Consider the following 22,382-nt stretch of genomic DNA (forward strand, 5'->3'; position numbering starts at 1 on the left):
AGAATGTCAGTCCTTGATTAATATAAAGGACCACTACCACATTCTAGAACTAACATTTTTATCCTCCACTATCAGAGAATAAGTTAAAATAAAGGCATTACCTTTAATAGTAATACAAAAAATAAGTATCTATAAACTTTGCTTGTCTAATATTGTTTTCTATTTAAATATAACATAATATATGAACTCCTAAGAGCAAATAAAAACAGCACCTTAATATATAATAACAGTACAATAACATCTACTGAATTCTGTTTCAGACTGTAGCTTTCCATTTTTCCTACAACCAAGATACTACATGGCAAAAATCTTGAAAGCTTTCATTCAAATTGATGTTACCGGTAAGTCACCAAACATATGCATCTACTATAGCACATGCTTAGTTTTCAAAAGTAGTAGGAAGAATAAAAGATAATGCATATTATACAGCAATAGCAAAAATATAGAATTTATATTTCTGAATTAACATTCATCACTGTTTCAAGCTCTTTTTTCAAAGTAAAGACTATTTTCCAAAAAGAGAAAGAATTACATTTTTGCAGAATATTTAGATTCTTTTTCCGATTATATACAATCATTCATATCGCTTACGAGTTAACACCAACACAAGTCTGTTCTTTTCAATCAAACAAGAGTATAGCTATATACAACTTTCAAAGACAGAGTTATGGGTCTTGCTATCAAGTATATATTGTCTCTGACAACATGCCTACCAAGTTTCATTTGAATATATTGAGTTTAGGATTTGGCATAACATTGCCAACACCAACAAAACCATGTCAATACCATGACTTCATCTTTGTTAAAATTATAATCAAGCTTTAAACAAGAACTGTATTGTTATAAGTGGGTATAATCCACCATAACTACTATACCTGTCTGACTTCCTCTGTTGTAATTGCAAACACCCAGATAATGAGAACAATCTCTTCCAGGGATACTTGGGGCTCAAAGTTGAAGATGAGGATGTACGTGTACAGACTGAGGAATACGATGTAGGAACACTGAAAAAAATAGTGGTATTCAATAGGAGTAACAAGTTTGAAGAAATGTGCGAATGTTTCTGATTAAATTAATACTAAACAAGGGAGTCACAAGCAGACATCAATACTTATTGGTTTAGCATTAAAAAGTTATATGGCAGTAAGATATACCTTATGGTATACGAAAGATAGAAAAAAGGGGTGTTGAAAAGGAATAATTGAAAATACTTTTGTTCACTAAGGTGGTGAAAAGGGGGTTTAAAAGAGAAAGTAGGAAATACCTTATTGTTCACAAAGATGGTGGAAGGGGCATTGAAAAGTTAAATAGTAGGAAATACCACATAGTACACAAGGATGGAGAAAGGGGCGTTAAAAAGAAATAGTTGGAAATACCACTTTGTCCACAAAGATGGTGGAAGGGGCGTTGAAAAGAAAAAGTGGAAAATACCACTTTGTTCACATTTAACATGGTGATTTAGGGGAGCTGAAAAGTTGGAAATACTACTTTGTCGGCAAAGATGGAGAAAGTGGCTTTAAAAGAAATAGTTGGAACTATTGCTTTGTCCACAAAGGGGTGCTGAAAAAGTAGTTGCAGAACTTACCACATTATACATAAAGATGATGACAGGAGCGTTGAAAAAGTAGTAGAACTTATCCCTTGCTGTCATCTTCCACTCTTCAGCAGCTTTAAGCTTCTCTTCAGTTTCATCAACATTACTGTAATGAGGAATTAGACAACCGTTTTTTTTCAGTTAAAATCAAAATGTATCGAAGCTAAATTAAAATAGAAGAATATTATCCAATAAAAACACAAAAAGCTGGTTTGCAACTAGTATTTCTAATTCACAACAGTACTATGTGTTACTTTGTAATGCTATTTTTTTAATTTTTAATGCTATTGGTTACGTAGGTACAATATTGGAGAGTTATCTTTGTTTTCGATATACATTTACTCCCATAGGGGACAGTAATAAGTCTTAAGGAAGAGCTTAACTGTGCATAACTATCATACAGATAATTTACAAACTAATTCACTTAAACGTGTGCTTGTTATTGAATGTTGTCCGTGACAACATGGTACAGAACAGTTACTGCACCAACACCCCTCATGATTGAAATAAAACACTAGGGCATAACACTACTGTCTTGTTACGCGCTCCTTTATATTTGCAATAACTTGGGTAGTGGATACCAGTCCATGTTTACCATGTGATAAACAGTCATTGAAATAATATTTTTGGATGAACACGCCCAAATTTTTAGACGATTGCTTGGAATCAATTTTTTTAGGCTCGTGTTAATTTTTGACCACTGGATAAAGCAAAATATTGCCTTCCGACATAGCATTTATGACATAATTTATAACATGGTATACACACACTGGATACAGTAACTATAATTAAACAAATAAGAACATAAAATACACATACACTGATAACCGACTTCCCATTGGAGCCATTTGCATGCGAGATTTCTGTCTCGTCATCTTATTGTTGAGAGCATCTTGGTTGGAATCTTTGATATTGTTGTCACCAGTTTTAAACGCTGACGGCTGAGCGTATGCGCTACATGTATCAGACAGGTTTGCGAAGTCCAGCAGAACGAAAATCAAGGGTGGGAAAAACAAACACAACACGAGCTGAAAACGAGCAAAAGAGCAACACATTAACTTAGTGCTGGGCCTTGTGTACATCTGATATATTTGTATCAATATGTTTCAGCTCATTATGACTAGAACTTATAAATTACGCCAAATAAAATTACTGTTTTTGTTAAGGTAACATGACCGAACATATTAATAATTTAAATTCCCCCATCCTAAGTATAATCTTGTTACAATAAATATATAACTGGGATAAAAACTTATAAATATTTGGCCACATAAAAAAATACTGTGGTTAAGGTTACCTGACCGACCCTCTTAATAATTCCCTACCGAATAGTTACAGTTAACCTGTATTGACTTTCTTGGAAACATTAATGCACCAGTCACTTGTGATCACGCCCCCACCCCCAAAGTCTTGGGGTATACCGGGGATAGCCAGGGAAATGGGCAGTGTTTTAACCTTCCAGGTGGCTCTGAAGTGCCAAATGAATGCAGTGGTTATGTCTTCATGCCAGGCCTGACCTAGGGTCCCTGGGGTGCCGGGTATTTGGAGGGGATTTTACCAGCAGTCCATCCCCACAGGCCGGGGGGCCGTGGTTACAATTGACTGGTGCATAACAGTTCATCAATATTTTAACTGATAACCATGAATAATAGGAAATCTATTTTTATAACAGTACAATGCGAGTAAATATATTCAAAATGTCGTTTGCATTAAGAACCCAGGGCTTTTGAAACTGTTCCATTGGAAAAAGATGATTTCTTATTATTAGTTGCTCGCAATAAGGGTGAAAATTTATTTTTATTCATTTTTCATTTTGCTCATGGTTAAATACATATGTATGTTTCAATTTTCAAAACATGTTTTTGGCTTTAACATTGCATATGTTGAGGACTTATACAGACATGTCTGTTTTTTAATCCTTACATTATATCAGAAAATCAAGTCATTCATATTTGTGTCCTACCCTCCATAGTGAGTTATCCTGAACCAGTCGGCCATTCCATATCCTGTTTAGCAGAGACTGACATGCGGTTTGCGAGATGAAGTCCTTGTTGTCTGCCTTCACAGCAATTAACATACACGTGGTCTCTCCCCAGTTGCTTAGCTCCCGTACCAACAGGTCTTGCGCCTTGTGTTCATCTGTCGAGTGACATTCTGACAAGACTCCTAGCCCTAAATCCGACCATTCACTGAAACCAATGCAAGAAAACCTTAATAAAGTTCTATGTTTAAAATTTCAGATATCTAAGGAATAACTTTACATTTAATTCAAATGAAATTGTATAAAACATTTGCCATTTTTGTTTAATAAAATTTTTGATTGCATCTTTTTATCATGTTAAAAGTTTTCCCTTCAAATCGTTTGATCCCCTATTTCAGCCACTTATGCACAGAAAAATAGTCCCAACAGTTGCCTGTGTAATTAATTGTCACTTATACAATTCATAAATAAAAAAACACACATTACAATGTGATAAATTGGTTTCTGATAAGGCTAACTTAAAAAAGACGAAATGTAACTTTTTATAAAAAACTTTTTATATATTTTGGTGATTTCTCTCCAAATATAATAATGTGGACTACGTCATAAAATCTACCCGCTCACTGACACTGAACATCATAATCAATTTGGCATGGCAGGCGATGGCGATGCCTGAATAACAATACCAAGGCCATAACAATACCAGAATTTCAATCTTCATTGAGTATTATAATGTAGCTCTACATTTTTTTTAAAAACCATGATGCTATGTAGGGTATTAGCTCAAGAGATATAGAAGGGTGCTGCACTGTGTCCTATTTGATAGGACCCTTCTGCCCTCATTGAGACCAGTATTGTCACCCTTTTGCCTTATGTTCATAGAAGTTAAGTCATAAGCTAACAAAAAAAACATTTAAACTTATATTATGATTATAAATACATTACAAATACAACGCATTTTACCACAATGTATTTGGCAGTTGAACTCTTATACTTATTTAATAAAATATAATTCCTTACATTTTCTGTAAATTTCAAAATGTTTAAGTTCTTCATAGCCTATGAACCCGTTAGGAGGCCTTATTGGCCCCCTTAACCCCCGGAGGAAAAGTTGCGACAACTTTTTAGAACCAAGAGGGAACCTTAATGATAGCCCAATACAAAGTGCCCTTTAATTTCTCATTTAGCACCCTGTTCTATTCTGCAGCACCCATTCCCTTTTAAAATACATCTTTAACCCTAATGATACATTAGCTAAACATTATTTGATATGTATTCCAAGGTCAACAATTATAACTCTTACTTCATGCATTTCTGTATTTCATTGACAAGCTCTGTGTCATCTGTCTTTTTTAACATGGACTTGAGCAGGTTGTTACCAACTAAGGCTGCAGCTATGGCATCCTGTAATACATAGAAGAAAGAAGAACATTTCAATGCAGTGTCTTAAATAACTTTGAATTATATGTTGTGCATTAAACAACATTCAATTCAATTGTATGCATTAAATAACTACCAAATAAATTGTGTGCATTAAAACACCATCAATTTAATTGTGTGCATCAAAAAACTTTTCTGCAAAACATTATGATGACACTTAAACAAGATGGGCAAGACAATTCTGCTTCTTAAATTATGCCCATTAAAGTTTGTACTGACTGATAATAACTTTCATTTTCCTCTATTTTAAAGCAATAACCACAGGAAGGATTTTTATGTCCACATATATAAATTCGGAATGGGTTTATTAAATGCCTTAATAGCCTACAAGTTGTTGTACAAATCAAGGATGTTAAAATGGATGAAGTAACTCCCTCGCCTGGGGGCCATTTCAATAAAGATCTCAGTCGTTTTTTGTCGTAAATTGAAATTATCGTAGTGACATAGTTTCATTATTTTGCTACATATTTGTGTGATTATTGAACTTTGAACAATTGAGGAAATAAACACTCTGATGTATTGCCATTCATGACGTTTAGATATAGATTTAAGATAATGGGGGTTAAGACTAAAATCCTTTATTGAAACAGCCCCGTGGCTCTTAAGCACTTAAAATGGTTGTAAAGGGTGGTAAGGAATACAGGTAAACTTCGCACTATGTAACAAAACAGTTGTAGTCCATACCTTCTCTTTCTCATAAAAGATAAAATATGGACCCCACAAGTACAATTGTATGTATATATATAAGCCTGAACTGTCTCACCTTGCCTTCAGCCCAGAACAGTTTTGCCATATCCTGACGTATCATCAGTATCGACCAGATAAACAGGTCCTGAAATGGCTGGTCAAAGTCTGGGGATGGCTTCTCTCCACTTTTCCTGTTTCCTGGTAAATTATGAAAAATGCCTATTGAATGTTGTTTACAGTATCTTTATTAAAATGAGTATGTTTTGGCATCTAAGGCTTATTTACCCTTCATATTAAAGGGAGTTAAGTCATTATGAAACTGCGTACCACATTAAAAGTAAATATCTCTGACAGTTTCAAATTAAAGGCCGTGATAGTTAAGATGATACCAAAGCATAGTTCTAAACAATAATGTGGCTTTTTATTTGATTACAGAAATTTTTAAATCATTATTTTTTAAAGATAATTCATTCTACCTTTAAAATTATAGGTTGTAACTTATTTAACAGCAAAACTGATAATTATATTATAATAATACAATCACCATTCCACATAACTTACTATCATTTTTGGCAACAGGACCGGCAGCAGGGTCTGTGATAGCCTTTGTAACAGTTAATAGCCATTCATGTTTACTTGGCTTTGGTGGTTTTTGGTCCAAGATATGATCAACGTCAAGTAGGGCATACTTTTGTAATGCCATGTACACGGGCAGGAAGGTGTCTCCCATCAGCTCTTGGATCAGTATTCCTACGTCGTTCAGTGAAAAGTTATGCCTTTGCTGAAATACAAAAAAAAGTTAAAGCTTTAAAACAGACTTCTTGACAATTTTATTTAAGCAACATTTCCTAACATTGTTAAGTGATTTTAGTTCCAATACTTTTAATGAACAAAATGGTAAATTCTCATTTGAACCCAAGCCCAGGGTAATTCAGTTCTCAATATAATCACTAACACTTTTCGGCAAACATGGGAGAATAAAGAAAATACATACATCATCTTCCTTTAATCTAACTCTGTCCAGTAAGGTTCGCAGTAAACAGTTGGATGGAATCTGAAACAAACCAAATACACTGATGTATGTTCAATAATGTTAATAATGAGACAATGCATCATGGGACATTTTCACGTTCAAAAGGCTCAGGCATCACAAAAATAATTTTGAGTGAAACTTTAAACAAATGCTTGTTTCTATGATAAAAAACATCAAAAGCTTAAATATATATAAAATGTGTCAGAAAAATCTTTATTTTTACCTTGTTGTAAAGCATTAGAAGCCTTTTCTTTGTTAGGAACTCTTTGACGCTCACACCATGGTCGAGGAAAAGTTCAATAAAGTCGACCCGGTTCAATTGTATGGCTGAGAACATGACATCATCCAGTTTGCCCGTCTGTAATGTATGAGATATACAGGTCTTTTCAATGTATTTTAGAAACATAAGTCTTGTCAATGTTTGTCAGATACAGTCCTTTTCGAAATGAGGCAGATTCAAAAACCTTTATAAATCAATGTATGTCTGATACAAAGGCTTTGCAATATATGTCAGATACGCAGGCCTTTGTTATAACAAATTAAAGTTATGTTCATGAAACTATCAAGGTAACTGTTAAGATTTCTACAAATCTTTAAAAAACAACACTAATTTCTTAAAATCTTCAATAAGACTACTTTCTTGGTACACAAGAATCTCACAAAAAAACACAGCTGTTTTGACATGAGGACAATTTTGTTGTCTTAACACAATCTTTAAGATCATGTTTCTGTAAATAGTCCAGCCTTTAAATCCTCTTTAATTAAGGCAAGCTTATCAACCATACCGGCCATCTCTTGTCATCTGTGAAGATGTCACTCTTTGCCACATCTATTCTGTTCCAGGCCAGGGCTAGCCTCAACTGGTCCATGACTTGGTTCTTGTTGGCTAAAAATAGTCGGAATGATAGCTAGAAACAGTGGGAAATATAGCTGGAAATAATTGAAAATATTGACAAAAGTAGTGGGAAATATAGCCTTAAATAGTGGAAATTTAATAATAGCTAGAAAGAGTGGGAAATACAGCTAGAAATATTAGAGAATATAGCTAGAAATAGTAAGAAATACAGCGTGAAATATTAGAGAATATATCTAGAAATAGTGGGAAATACAGCTAGAAATATTAGAGAATATAGCTAGAAATAGTGGGACAATAGAAATATTAGAGAATAAAGCTAGAAATATAACTAGTTAAAGTGGGGAAAATAGCTAATAGTCAGGAATATTGCTAGAAATAGTGAGAAATAAATCTAGAAATAGTGGACCAATGCTTCTCCCAGGAGAAATATTAAGCTAGAAATAGTGAGAAATATAGCAGGATTTTTGGGAAAAAATAAAGGCTACAAATAGTCGGAAATGAAGTCAGAAATATAAACATATAAAATAAATACCAAGTAAATAATTGTAAATTTTTTTTGAATAAGTATATCGTATAAACTTCAGGCAATTTTCTTGTCAGTATGATTAAATGGTAAATTGACTTGCTCTCACTTGAAAAATTCCAGATACAATAAAGTCTTACTCTGTCTTCAGTGAACAAAACGTACCTTTAAATAGAGCCTGAAGAATAGCAACATCAATATCCTTCACCCCGCCTTTCCCTTCCATTTCATACACGGACATGAGGTCGCTATTCATGAGGCAGTCACGTATACGTCCCAGGTGTGTCATCGTATCCTTATTGCCGAATTCATGTTCTATCATCTCCTTAACCGTGATTTCAACAGAGTCCTCGAGGTATCGACGCATCCTAGTTATAAAAAAAAAACAATAACTGACTTTCAAATTGACTTAAATGCAGAAAAGCTGGTGAATAGTTCTACAATTACCGGTAGTAATTATATACACTATTGATATATCGTATCAGTATCTTCACAAAAAGTTGGACTACATAAAAAGCATAGTTACATGATGAATCTTTTATAGTCATAAAATGTACATTGATAAATAAATCATATCAATAAAGTAAACAAAAATTATTTTCTGTGTTTTTTTTCTGTGTTATTAACATCATGTTATGTATTTTAAATCATGCTGTGTGCTTTAAATATGATGCTTTGTGTTTGTAGCATTAAGCCTTGTGCTTTAATCTTGTTTCTATGTGCTTTCAGCATTATGCTCTGCTTTAAAAAGTAAGCTCTGTGCTTTAAACATTATGCTCCATGCTAACATTACATTTTGTGCTCAAAATGTTGATTTGTACCAGATATGAACATTGATGCTTTGTACTTGGAACTTTAAGCTGACAGTGCTTAAAAATAACACTTTGTGCTTAACAGTTATGTTGTATGCTATGCGCTTTTTACATAATGTTATGTTTGACCTTTTGTGCTTAAAACAATATGTTCTGTGCTTTAAATATTACGTTTTTCGCCTTTTCCCTTCATGGTCCTTTGCTTCAATTTCCTCTTCCTTCGCATTTAGATAGGCGTACGCGAGGATATCAGCTGCCCGACCCGAGCTCTTCACAACAACAGTGGGCGTGTTGTTCAATATCGCCTGGTGAACAGTTTCTAATGTGCCAGGACCACCCTCGAGAACTAGCAGAATGATAGGGACTGATACTGCATCTAGAAGAAGATATGTTCATATACTAAATATCCCATGAAAGGATCGACTACAAAACAAATATATTTAGCTTCAGTTTACTATACCCTAAGTGGTGGAAAGTTGTGGCCCGCAAATTTGAACTGGTAAATGCTTTCTGGCCTTGCTCAAATTTGATACAGCTGAGTTTAAGAGTTCAGGGGCCATGATTACGAACAGTCTCAAGTCCAAGTCTAGACTCAGACTCAGAAAAGCTTTTTTATAAAGGAACAAAAAATCATATTTATTTCATTACTTTTACAAAAATGTATGCTAAGAAAGGTAAAACATTCAAATATGAATATCAGCCAATTTTACCATCAATCTTTGATAGAAGGAAAGTTACAATAAAATGAAGTTTTGCCATAATGAGTCTTGAGTCTGAACTCAGACTTGAGACTGTTCGTAATCTCTACCCCAGGCTTGTTAATCCAAAAGTCTAATATCAAGGATTGTAAAGATCTGACAATGGTACACATCTAACTTGCACATAGGACTTTCTACACTGGCTGCATTTATATGGCTTCATCTTTCAACTTAAGTACAACAGAAACATCTTAAGGGTGTTACACCTTAAACAATAAAATACATCAACTGTGTTTAAGGAAACACCTACATGCCATATCCCCAGGCAGGAGGAGGAAAAATCTACTGAATTTTTTCATCTCCTCCGAAAAAAGTTAAAAATGTAGACTTCATTGCATTGTACAAAACATTTTCTAAAAAAAACTCAATATAGTGCTTCTCAGTTAAAGGAAATTAAATGCTAATTAACAATTGTTTCCAAAGAAGTAGAGGCCTTCCAGAAATCAGGCATGTTACAAAGAAATAAGACCACTTCAAACAAATGCAAATATCTTCCTTTTTTATCTTGTTTGTCAATGGGCATCATTTGACACTTGAAATTTATTCAAAGTCATTGTTATAAGCCTTGCTTTAATTATTCATATTGTTGCTTGGAACATGTGAACTATGTTTCATGTCACTATCTTGGATGGACTTTGAATTAATGCCAAGAATTAAGTTTCTGCAAGATCATAATAACTATAAACAAATAAGGGCAGATTTGATAAAAAGGTTGTTTTACTTCATAAAAAAGCATGCGACCCAAAAGCCTCTTTAGCCTCATCAGCCGTCATTTTTATTTTTCAACTTTTTCTAAACAGAATCAAGTGGTTACAAAAGTAAACAAAGCTTCTGACCCAGCTCACAAAACGAGCGTCGGGATATGCCAAATAATGTATTTTATAATAGCTGTTGATTGCCTTACTTTCTCCCGTCTCAGTTTTGATTTGGGCTATTTCCTTCTCCAGTTTTGCCCTGAAGGGAATCTCAACAGCGAACTTGTGTTGTGTGGCATTGTCTACGAGGATAAAATGGGAGTGATTCGGATCCAGAAAACTTTCTTTATTGCGCTGCTCTTTCTCTATTCGGTAATTTGCCGGCCATAGTCCCTTGCTCTGAAAATGTAGTGAAAAAGAAATGAAAGAGTGTCGAACACTAAATAATTAAATTAAAAATATATCAATATTAATAAGCAATAATTAAATGTATTTGCGCAAGGGATGTTTACATTTACAACATCTGGTTGTTATGCTGTGAATTGGAACCCCTTTGCATTTGATTAAAGCCTCTTGTGTGATCTCGTGAGGTTTTGGTCTTAACGCAACACGGTACATGTCAACATGTCTTTAATAATATAACTTTGTAATTCAGTACAAGCTATTCGTTAAAAACATTTTATATTTGAGAAGATTAGATGAAAGGCAAAAGAAAATGGGGTATTCTCATCAAAGAGCATATGGTACATTGTTGTAAAATCGGAGTTTCGATTTGATATTATTGTGTGTTATCACAAATTTAATGTTTCATAAAAAAAAAACAATAATCAATTGTCTTGCGTCTGCAATCTTATCGTTTACTTTCAAAGTTGTATCAATACTGCACTCAGGGATGCTCATAAGCATAAGTGGTTGGACGATATGATCTACAGTAAGAAGAAGGCCCCAATATGTATATCAAAAATCAGATCAACAGTGGCATCTAAATGTAGTTGAGTTAAATATCTTAGATTTAACTTAATTTTAAGAGGAAATTCTGATTGTTTTGATTGGACTGTAAAATAAATTGACCTATAGACTGAATAAAATCACTGATGCACATCCAAAAATATCCATACGAACTGTATTGGATATGGCCCAAGATGGAATAATTTGTAAAACATTTAATTTGAAAGTTAAATCACAACTTTTTATTATCATAACCTTGATAGCAAATGGAGTATATATAGTAGGATGTTGGTGACCATTACTCAGACGAGAGATTGAAAATTATATCACAAGCATATGCGTGAAAGTGAAATAAAAAAGAATACCGTATTATATAATAATAATTTAGCTTGATCAACATCAGCTAACAACAGCATCTTCTAAAAATGCTTATTTGGTATCATTTACACAAATAAAATTCTATCGAGCAATTATGTTGTAGACGAAAAAGGATCATGTAAAAGGGCACTTTTACCTCTTCATCAATAAGAGCCTCTTTATTCTGTACACAGCCCCAGGGCGCGATTCCAATGGAGATGACTGGGTTTTTGTTCATCGATGCAATCCCAAAATCCTTCACTGCCTCCCCGACATGCTTCATTACTCCAGCATGTGTTCCACCCGTTACGATCCAAGCACCTAAAAGTTACAGCAAACCATTGAAACATAAAAATAATAAATGTAATAACTGCTTTTCATGCTAGTATAACATGTCACGATTGATAGGTTTGCAGTATTTGGGGAGTTGTTTTTGTAATTAAAGCTAGTACACATAAAATCTGGCAAGGGCACTTCTAATCATATATGTCGTATATATGTCTGGTTCGAATAAAAAAATCTGAGCCTCCGCCACCTGCGTTTTCAAGCAATGATGCTTGCTGAGTTATGGGTTATGTAGCCTGCCCGAGGGTCAGATTTTTCTATCTGGACCAGACATTTATGATTGATATTTTTTTTTAGCATACCTAAATAAATTACTTTTTTTGTGAAAAAAGTTATATAGAAAAGCGCATTTTTGTACATTTCACATTTCAAAAGTGTGTGCAATTATGTTTACTGAAGTATGATGAGGCGCAGTAATTTTTTTTCACTGCATACGTCAAGAAGTTCCTTCATATAACATCATTTAAGAGTTGTTTTTTTCTGTTCTGAAGCTTTATTTTTTGTAAACTTGATGTTAATTGAAATCGTCTATTGAAATATCAGAATTATGCCTAATACATAAACTTATAATAAATAAAAAGTATTGCGTCACAGCGTGTGACTCATCTAGCATGTGCGGTGCCAGATAGAGTTTTGAAGCATGGTTGAATGAACTTGAAATGCCTATCCATCGTGCTGGAAAATCTGATCCTTCAACTTCTAAAACAAAGTGATAACTAAAGGCAACCAGGCAAGGCATCAAACAGCAGCTATGTAGACCTCATCAAGTGGGCATTTCAATTACAGTTAAATAATTAGATTTATAATTAAAATCTCTAAACTGTGAGCATACTCTTTGACATTTAAGGAAGGAAGTTTAAGATTGCCTTTTTGAAAGAAGATCTTATCTATAGATAATATCAACTGGTACATTATAAGATTAAAACCAGAAATATCTAAGTCTAAGAAATATCAGAAAGTCTAGAATGGATATCGCCGCAGATGCAAAAAACTTCATAATAAATATTCATTACTTTAAGCCAGTGCTTAAGTTAACAGGTCACATCATGACCCTGGACAAGCCAATGTACATGGACTTTGATTCAATATACCAGTATTCTCTTGTGAATTAAAGTAAGAATTCACAAAAGCTGACATAATCTAAGTAAAGGATCATACTAATTATACTAAATATTGAAGAAAATAAAAAAATCTTGTGAGTCTTAAACCTGTAGTTAAAGCTGTTTTCATGAGCCCACGTCGGAATGTGTCCCGGAGTCGTTTGCTCATATTGAAGTTTTTAGCGCCCCCTGTCACAGATATGAGAAGGTTGGGCTTATCCAGCCCCCAAACTTTCATCATCAATTCCAGCATGTCTGACATCTTTGTGTCCACGTCTACTCTCACATACTGCAAGGAAATATCAATTACGGGGCTTATCAGGAAGGAAACATTACAAGGTTTTCAGACTTCATCTGAATATCCAATATAATATAATATTAAATCTGTTATCCAATACACCTTCACTGGAATGATACTAGTATTTTTTTATGTGTTCTTGGTATGTTGTGCTATGCTTTTGTTCATAAATGGAAATTAAACAGAGACTTTCAACAGTGTCCATCTCATTCTGTCAGCCATTTTTTGATACCTCTTGTGTTAGTCGTTTTATGAGGGATAATGAAAGAAGTAAGAACTATAAATGGCAACCAGTAAGCATATGAAAAGCTATTATCATGATAATCAGGCTCAAGACCACAGTTATCTAACCCCCGTTGACCAAGATCCGGATGTGAATACAGAAAAAAGAGTGCTTGTGTTCAAATATCAATATTTTATTAAAATTAAATGAAAAAGAAGCAAAAAATGTTCTTTTTGCAGAGAACTTGACTGAATTTGACACTCAATTGCAGAAATTGATAGTTTTCAGTGTAAATATTGGAAAAATCATAGCTTGTGGAAGTCTGAAAATTAGTTGTTTGTAGCCGATTGACTCCTTGGCGGAAGGGTTATTTATTTGAACTCAATTTTGACAGTCGGGTCAATGGTCAACGTGGTGTTTTCTTGTGATTGTATTTTGTGTCTTGAATTGTTCTAGAGATGCCATGTCCTTGTTTTTCAATTGGGATGTGTATAAAGTCAAAAGCCAGGTTAGTGTCTATATGAAACATATAGTAAAAATAACTGTGGTCTCACGCCATCACAACTACAAGGATATTTGAGGTTTCTGATGATAATGAGTTTTTGACTTGTTTTTCTGAAATTATTCTTCTTAGTTCCATTACTGCACAAAAAGTCCCCTTTCTTTCCATTTTGTAAGCCTAAAATGAGCATGAACTAAGTCAAGGTTTTTAGTACTCAAGAATTATTAAAGCCAGAGGTATGGGCCTGGCTATTATAGTCATGTACATATTGTCTCTTGCAACATGTGTACCAAGTTTCATGTCAATACCTTAATAAACAGTCTTAGAGTGATGACCAAGGTAAAAGTAATGTTCATATTTAAAATCAATACATACATGTATAACAAACATAATTTTTGAGTGATAAACTTTTAACTACAAACTGAATTATGCATTTATTGATGATTGAAACATTGTTTTTAAAAGCTGAAAACATCCAAACGTTAAATGACCGGTTAGTCCTAAAAGATTTACGGTGATCAACTATCGTCTTATAAGGTCGAAATACTGGGTTTTCTGCACCTTTCTTCTAATTTTTTACGCAGTATCCTTCATATTACCTATTGATTTCATTATTTATTCATCCTTTTCTGGTAAATTAAAACAATTGCATTAATTGTGGTACATCTTATTTGGGAGTTAGCGTGCATCTTTAAAAAATTTGCCCAAAGTTGCCTATAACATTGATGCCATCACCAAGGCTATCACAATACCTATATTTTTTGTTAACAATACAGATGGGCTAAATATTATAATCAAATAAACTAACCTTTCCAACATTTCCACCATAGCCCACAAACTCTATTTCCCCAAAGGCATTGGTTATTTTCCGCATAGAATGTTTACTGTAGTCCCATGTCTCTTCCTTTGCATGCCCCCTCTGAGCCGCTTTACTGTGTTTGCTGTAGGGGTAGTCGCAGTAGCATCGCTTTTTTGCAAGCCTGAAACAGACGCATCCAAAAATGTCATACTCTCTTTGTCAAACTGCAGATTGCTCAGGATAATTAGTTTGGCATTTACAAACACCAGTCAGATAAGACTAAAGAGGTAAATCCATGAACAACATTAATTGTTACAAAAGTAATGCTGAAATTTTTATGAACATCCTATTATTGCATATTATTGCATATACCAAGATAAGTTAATTCAAGCATTTCATGTTTTAACATTTATTAAATTCATGAGCCTTAAGATACAGTTTTAGCCCTTTTTGGGAAACATATGCAGTTGCATGCTTTTTTGTTTTTTACACTAGAGCGTTTAGGAGCAAACCTCAAAGCTCATCCATAGTTGCTTTTTTTCAGTCATACGAGTATCTAACATCTTTTATTAAAAACAGAGTTATGGGCCTTGCTATAAATGTGCATTTTGTCTGTGGTAACATGTACTTTAATATATTCCATTTGAATATCTTGAACAAGTTATGGCCATACAAAAAACAAAAAACAGACAAGACTATCAAAATTATACACACTCAGGTGCTTGCTCTTTTTTTGGATCTTCAATAAACTGTGAACATTCTCTCCGCTTGATGTGCCCTCGAATCCATTTTGTCTCCTCATCATACTCCTGAAATATACAAGGTTTGTTTACACTAATTTATTTCAATTAGCATGACATGAATGTGAGCCTAATTGTAATTCTGCATAGGCCCAACATTTGGAAAACACTCTTGTCCAAGTTTAAACTCTTTGAGCTCAATTAAGCCAATGTGAGCCTAATTCTGCCTAGGCCCACAATTTGGGACAGTCTCAAGTCCAAGTTTAAACTCTTTGAGCTCAATTAACATGATATGAGCCTAATTCTGCCAAGGCCCACTATTTGGGACAGTCTCTAGTCAGAGTTTAAACTCTTTGAGCTCAATTAACATGATATGAGCCACTGTGAGCCTAATTCTGCTTAGGACCACAATTTGGGACAGTCTCAAGTCCAAGTTTAAACTCTTTGAGCTCAATTAACATGAAATGAGCCTAATTCTGCCAAGGCCCACTATTTGGGAAGTCTCTAGTCTGAGTTTAAACTCTTTGAGCTCAATTACATGATATGAGCCTAATTCTGCCAAGGCCCACTTTTTGGCACAGTCTCTTGTCCAAGTTTAAACTCTTTGAGCTCAATTAACATGACATCAAAGTGGGCCTAATTCTGCCTAGGCCCATGATTTGAAAAATTCTCTAGTTCAAGTTTAAACTCTTTGAGCTGAATTAACATGACGATCAATGTGAGCCTAATTCTGCCTAGGCCCACAATTTGGAACAGTCTCTAGTTCAAGTTTAAACTCTTTGAGCTGAATTAACATGACATCAATGTGAGCCTAATTCTGCCTAGTCCCACAATTTGGAACAGTCTCTAGTTCAAGTTTAAACTCTTTGAGCTGAATTAACATGACATCAATGTGAGCCTAATTCTGCCTAGTCCCACAATTTGGGACAGTCTCTAGTCCAAGTTTAAACTCTTTGAGCTGAATTAACATGACATCAATGTGAGCCTAATTCTGCCTAGTCCCACAATTTGGAACAGTCTCTAGTTCAAGTTTAAACTCTTTGAGCTGAATTAACATGACGTCAATGTGAGCCTAATTCTGCCTAGGCCCACAATTTGGAACAGTCTCTAGTTCAAGTTTAAACTCTTTGAGCTGAATTAACATGACATCAATGTGAGCCTAACTCTGCCTAGGCCCACAATTTGGAACAGTCTCTAGTTCAAGTTTAAACTCTTTGAGCTCAATTAACATGACATCAATGTGAGCCTAATTCTGCCTAGTCCCACAATTTGGAACAGTCTCTTGTTCAAGTTTAAACTCTTTGAGCTCAATTAACATGACATCAATGTGAGCCTAATTCTGCCTAGTCCCACAATTTGGAACAGTCTCTAGTCCAAGTTTAAACTCTGAGCTGAATTAACATGACATCAATGTGAGCCTAATTCTGCCTAGTCCCACAATTTGGAACAGTCTCTAGTTCAAGTTTAAACTCTTTGAGCTGAATTAACATGACGTCAATGTGAGCCTAATTCTGCCTAGGCCCACAATTTGGACCAGTCTCTAGTCCAAGGTAAGACTCAGACTCAGAAAGACACTTTTATTAAATGACAAAGAATCATCTTTATTCTATTCATTTAACAACAATTAATGTAAAGAATTGAAAAATATCATGGTTATAAAATTCATCAAATTTTATAAGAAGGAAAGTGACAATGATTTAAATAATGATTTTCAGTTTTGCAACCTGAGTCTGAACATTGAGTCTTAACTCAGACTAGAGTCTGTTTGATATCATGTGCCCAGTGGTCACTAGAGAGAGGTTGTTTTTAAAAGGTGGTTAAAGTAATCCATTGGATAAAGTAATCCATTGGATTATTTAACCAATTGCTATAATTTATTGATGAAATATAATTCCTTCATTGTTCAACTGAATGGTAAAATGTAAACAAGGTCATGTGAACTGTTATGAGCCTATCCGGTAATTTGTATTACAACTGCCCCTAATAACTACCTAATCATCATTAAAAACTTTTTTTTATTTTGACAATTTTCTATCTTTCAAGTAAAATAGGTTAGAAATAAATAACCTTCCATTGTATATAACAACTAGGTGGTGTCTATTATATATATAAAAGCATGAATGATTTGTGTGCCTTCGATTTGCTGAAAACACAATGCCATAATACAATATGGTTAAAAACAGAATGTTACCATGCGATGTTAACTAAAAACATTCCAGCAATCACTATAGATTATATAAATCCCACAATATTTGTTAAACTCAATGTTATTTAACAATATTCCTGCAAACACAACACAACCCCCAAATACTTCTAAAACATAATAATACCCCACAATATTCCAGTTCAGTTTCAGATTCAGCTTCTTGCTCATTTTGACTATCATCTTTAGCATATTCTATTTCCTCATCATCTTCTTCAACAACATCTTTGTTCATGTCTGACTTTACAAACAATTTTAGCTCAACATAATCTTCTAACACCACACAACGACCATCAGTTGCTCCGGAACCATCAGCAATGTCATCAGCATCCTCTACAGAAGATTCATCTTCTTTTTTTAAATCATCAAGATCTGCTTGATAATGGGAAGGGTACATAACTTCACGTGTACAATTGTATTCTTCAAGAAGGGCTGTATGATGAAAAGGTCGAGGAGGAGGAGGAGGAGGAGGAGGAGGAAGTGCAGGAGCCTGAACAATTTGAGGAGGAGGAGTAGGAGGAGGAGGAGGAGGTGCAGGAGCCCAATGAGGCTGATTGTCTGCTTCATCTTCATAGTCTTCACCTTTTTCTAAAGAAATTATTTCAGTATTTCTCCCAACATCTTCAGTAAAGCTTCTATCAGAATCAGCATCAGCTTCTTTTGCAGTATCAGCATGTTTTTCATCTTCATTCTTCCTATTGATTCCTTTGGAGTATTGTATGTCCTTAAGAAGGGGTGTTTTAACACCATCAGCAATGTCAGTTTCTTCATTTAGAGGAGCATGAAAATTTTCTTCAACATCTTCCAGAGAGCTTTTTATAGAGTTGTAATCAAACTCTTTGGAAATATCAGCAGGTGGTTTGCATTGATTGTCTGAATGAGTTGCCATTTCTTCATTATTCGCACAGATTTATGATGAAATATTTCAGTTATCCTTGTGATGAACAGATGTATACTACCCATGAAGTCATTTAAATCTTGACAAATAATTTATGAGATAAACATCAGAAGGACTGTCAATCATTTTCAATGAATCGAAAACACTCAGCATTTCATGGTAAACCTAAAAATACACAAGTGGATCCAGGGGGGTAGGGGAGATGCACCCTGCATACGACCCCCCTAAAATCGTATAAATGTACTTTTTATTTCTATAAAGGAGAAAAAAGTAATAGAATACACCAGAAATGCTCCATTTTGTACTAGAAATTGTTAAAATTTCCATTGTCGAGTACCCCCCCACCCCCCTGCAAATCTGCCTGTTAAATATGACTTCATTGTAATCAAATAATTGCTCCTCGCTAAACGCATGGTAAAACTTCACTTCACTACTGCAAATATAGTATCAAATTTGAATTTCTATGAAAACCAACAGGAAATTAAGAATATAAATTTCTTTATCAGTTAATTCAATCATTAACCAGTTTTGCCACAATTTCTGTAGCCTTTTTAGTTTAAAGGGGCATAATACAGGTTTACACCAAATGATAAAAACAAAAAGACTCATTATTATGTTTAACTCATTTGACTTTAAAGGGACTGTACACCAGATTGGCACCAAAATAGTTTTTTCTGTAACGAATCTCAGGACAATTATTTAATAAAATGTTTTACTCTTTGATATTATCATAATTGTAAAAAAAATGCCAAAATGTAAAATAAATTAGAGACCAGGTTCGAACCGGTGTCGCTAAAAATTAAAGTCCAGTGTTGTATCCACTGGGCTACAAAGGCTTACTCTATGCAGTTGGAATATTTAAGCTATAAAACTAACTTGGTAATATCCCGTGATAACATCGACTAGCCAATCACGCATAAGGAATAAATTCTACTAGGTAGACATACCTAGTAACTTTTTTTAATGGAAAAATACGAAAAACCAGCGAAAAATAATTAAACTGTAAACTATGTGGTACTTCAGTAAGTAAGTTCCAATGCAATGTACACATCGATACCAAGTTTATGTCAGTTTTCGACAATTTCTTTTTTTTTGCTATTTCGTTCATCATACAGTCCCTTTAATGATCAAAACAAAAAAAGTTTTTTGCTTACATTTAACAAAATATTAGCCTTTATCAACAGTTTAAATGTCCATTAAAATCTGAGTTAAAAAAGCACCAAAATAAAACCTTAAAATTAACCAGTATTTCTTTCAAATAATAATAAATACATCATGAGCATAAAAAAAATGAAACAGACAAATAACCAATGAAAACTATATAGTAAATTTAAGAGCATTGAGATATATAACCAAGTAAATTTAATAGGGGGTTTCTTAAAGCATCTCTTTTATACTATTCCAAGCCAAACTCAGTCCGCTTTTGATCTGCATCCTAATAACCTAAACAATCACTCACTGGGCAGTTTTCAAAGATGCAAATTGTATGTACATGTGAAAGCGAGCACATATAGAATGGACCCAACAACATTTAACTTGTTTATTTCTTGTGTAAGCTGACGGAGGACAATGGATGTAAGGACAGGGCACACATGTAATGCACCAGTCAATTGTAACCACAGCCCCTCCAGGTCCGGGGAATAGCGGGGACTTTGACTTTCGGTCTAGCCAAGCCCAGGTAAAATCCACGCCCTGCGGGGATGAACTGACGGTCAAATCCCCACCAAATTCCCCCGCACCTCAGGGACCCTAAGTAAGGCACATTCCCACTATATTTGGCGCGAAAACAAAACCACCGCATACACCTGGCACTGCAGGGCCACTGGGATGGTAAAAACACGGCCCATTTCCCCGGGTATACCCCCACACCTTGGGGGGCTGTGGTTACAATTGACTGGTGCATAATTCTGTCCTTAATATAACCCCTGGAAACCAACACTTACTAGGTTGTGTATGTAACAGTACTAGTGTGGACATTTCACATGGTTTGTGACATCACATTTGGTTCTTGCAGGAAGCAAAATACATCTCCATTCAGATAGGATTATTGCTTTATGTTTGTTACTTTTATATCAATTTTAACAAATTATAGAGCAGGCTAAGGGAATAAATGTACACTATACTCGGTCACTGAGCGATATGTTGAGCAATTTATAGGTTAAAAAGACTGTTTACTTATTACCTTTTTGTGGGTTTTAATTTCTTTTAAGACATCTTTGAATTTTTCTTCCACGGAAAAACTTCTCTCATACAGCGAATGTTTTTTCAATTTTTGACGCTTCAAAAAATGTGATGGTCGAAATATGCCAGAAGAAATAGACCGCTCTGCTGCCTTTTTATTGAACTCATCAAACAGTGCTTGTTTCTGTTTGGTATAAAGAGGAACAATTATTTCATCAGCTGGATTAGTTTCACTTTTCAAACGTTTATAGCGCACAGCGGTGTTATCAACTTGATCCGATGCTTCAACATCTACACTTTCTGGACAATTATCATTCTCAAGACTAGTATGCATACTTTCATTATCACAACCACCATCTTCATTAACTGGCCGAACAAATTCACATTCACTTTCGGAGTTAGAGGATGTTCTTCGCCTAACAGTAGAGACTGGTTCACAGTGGTAAATCTTAGTATCAGGGTATAATGCCAGTCTAGTTTCTTCATAATGTACAAAAGGTGATTCTCTTGCACTGAAGGTATCATACTCTGTCTCAATGTCGGATTCATCAATATCATTCTTATCATCCACAGCTTCATGCTGAATTTCAGAAAGTTCCCGACATTCGAATAAAGGTGTATCTAAATGAATTTTTTCACGCTCAATTAGGACCCGAGACATGAGTTCATTTCCAGGCTCACTATCAGAGGTATCTCCTTCACTTTTAAGAAATGGTGCTTTTTCCTCGTGATTTCCATTCTCAACTTCCTTATTTGACAACAATATATCGCACACTTCCATCCTATCATAAATGTGAACAATATACACTAGAAAATCATGGAAAAAAATGTATCCCAGTTTTCTGATTTTCTGACTTAATCACTAAGACACAATCCTTGAGCAAATGTTCACTATCAAATAATATATGACCATCTTTAAGTGTGAAAGTCTGCATTTGACCAAAAATACATCTTTGTTGATCTTGACAACTTTCAACTTCCTAGTTTAATAATCAAAAGTTCAACATAGAGGGGAGATGTAACAAGCGTGTATATTTGCACATCTTAATAAATTAGGATGTCAACTTGTTACGGTAAAGGATCTTTGTTATACGAATAAAATGGTCTGATGGACACAAACATTTAAAGCTGCACTCTCACAGAATAAAAGTTTTGACAACTTTTTTATTTTTTGTCTTGGAATGAGCCAATTTTTGGACAATCCATGGAAACCAGTTATATAAGACTGCTGACAAAAATTTAGATTGCAGATTTTTATATTTAAGTTCAAAAATTGATGTTTTATGCATTTTTCTTAAACCGTTAGTAATGGTTTAAGCTATAAAACATTAATTTTGGAACGGAAATATGAAAATCTACGATCTGATTTTTTGTCAACAATCATACATCATTGGGTTGCAGATATTGAC

The 22,382-nt window shown here is 34.4% G+C and overlaps 1 protein-coding gene across 3 annotated transcripts in view; it reads right to left on the reverse strand.

Moving 5' to 3' along the window:
* LOC128234145 (transient receptor potential cation channel subfamily M member-like 2) overlaps window positions 1-22,020 on the reverse strand; it is a 50,022-nt gene extending 28,002 nt beyond the window's left edge. For 2 of the 3 annotated variants that reach the window (XM_052948186.1, XM_052948184.1), the window contains exons 1-18: window positions 20,975-22,020; window positions 15,666-15,760; window positions 14,961-15,132; window positions 13,238-13,418; window positions 11,842-12,005; window positions 10,589-10,778; window positions 9,098-9,302; window positions 8,280-8,482; window positions 7,521-7,621; window positions 6,959-7,093; window positions 6,697-6,756; window positions 6,264-6,483; window positions 5,779-5,900; window positions 4,879-4,979; window positions 3,558-3,783; window positions 2,414-2,622; window positions 1,586-1,700; window positions 876-1,004 (exon numbers count right to left, since the gene is read on the reverse strand). In XM_052948186.1, the coding sequence (XP_052804146.1) occupies window positions 876-1,004; window positions 1,586-1,700; window positions 2,414-2,622; window positions 3,558-3,783; window positions 4,879-4,979; window positions 5,779-5,900; window positions 6,264-6,483; window positions 6,697-6,756; window positions 6,959-7,093; window positions 7,521-7,621; window positions 8,280-8,482; window positions 9,098-9,302; window positions 10,589-10,778; window positions 11,842-12,005; window positions 13,238-13,418; window positions 14,961-15,132; window positions 15,666-15,760; window positions 20,975-21,754 (3,408 nt within the window). In that variant the 5' untranslated portion in view covers window positions 21,755-22,020. Of the gene's footprint in view, window positions 1-875; window positions 1,005-1,585; window positions 1,701-2,413; window positions 2,623-3,557; window positions 3,784-4,878; window positions 4,980-5,778; window positions 5,901-6,263; window positions 6,484-6,696; window positions 6,757-6,958; window positions 7,094-7,520; window positions 7,622-8,279; window positions 8,483-9,097; window positions 9,303-10,588; window positions 10,779-11,841; window positions 12,006-13,237; window positions 13,419-14,960; window positions 15,133-15,665; window positions 15,761-18,021; window positions 18,850-20,974 lie in introns of those variants that run through there. The other variant, XM_052948185.1, reaches the window with a different exon arrangement.
* Window positions 22,021-22,382: the final 362 nt, after the last annotated feature.

This window comes from Mya arenaria, chromosome 5 (genome assembly GCF_026914265.1).
Source record: "Mya arenaria isolate MELC-2E11 chromosome 5, ASM2691426v1".
Lineage (NCBI taxonomy): Eukaryota > Metazoa > Mollusca > Bivalvia > Myida > Myidae > Mya > Mya arenaria.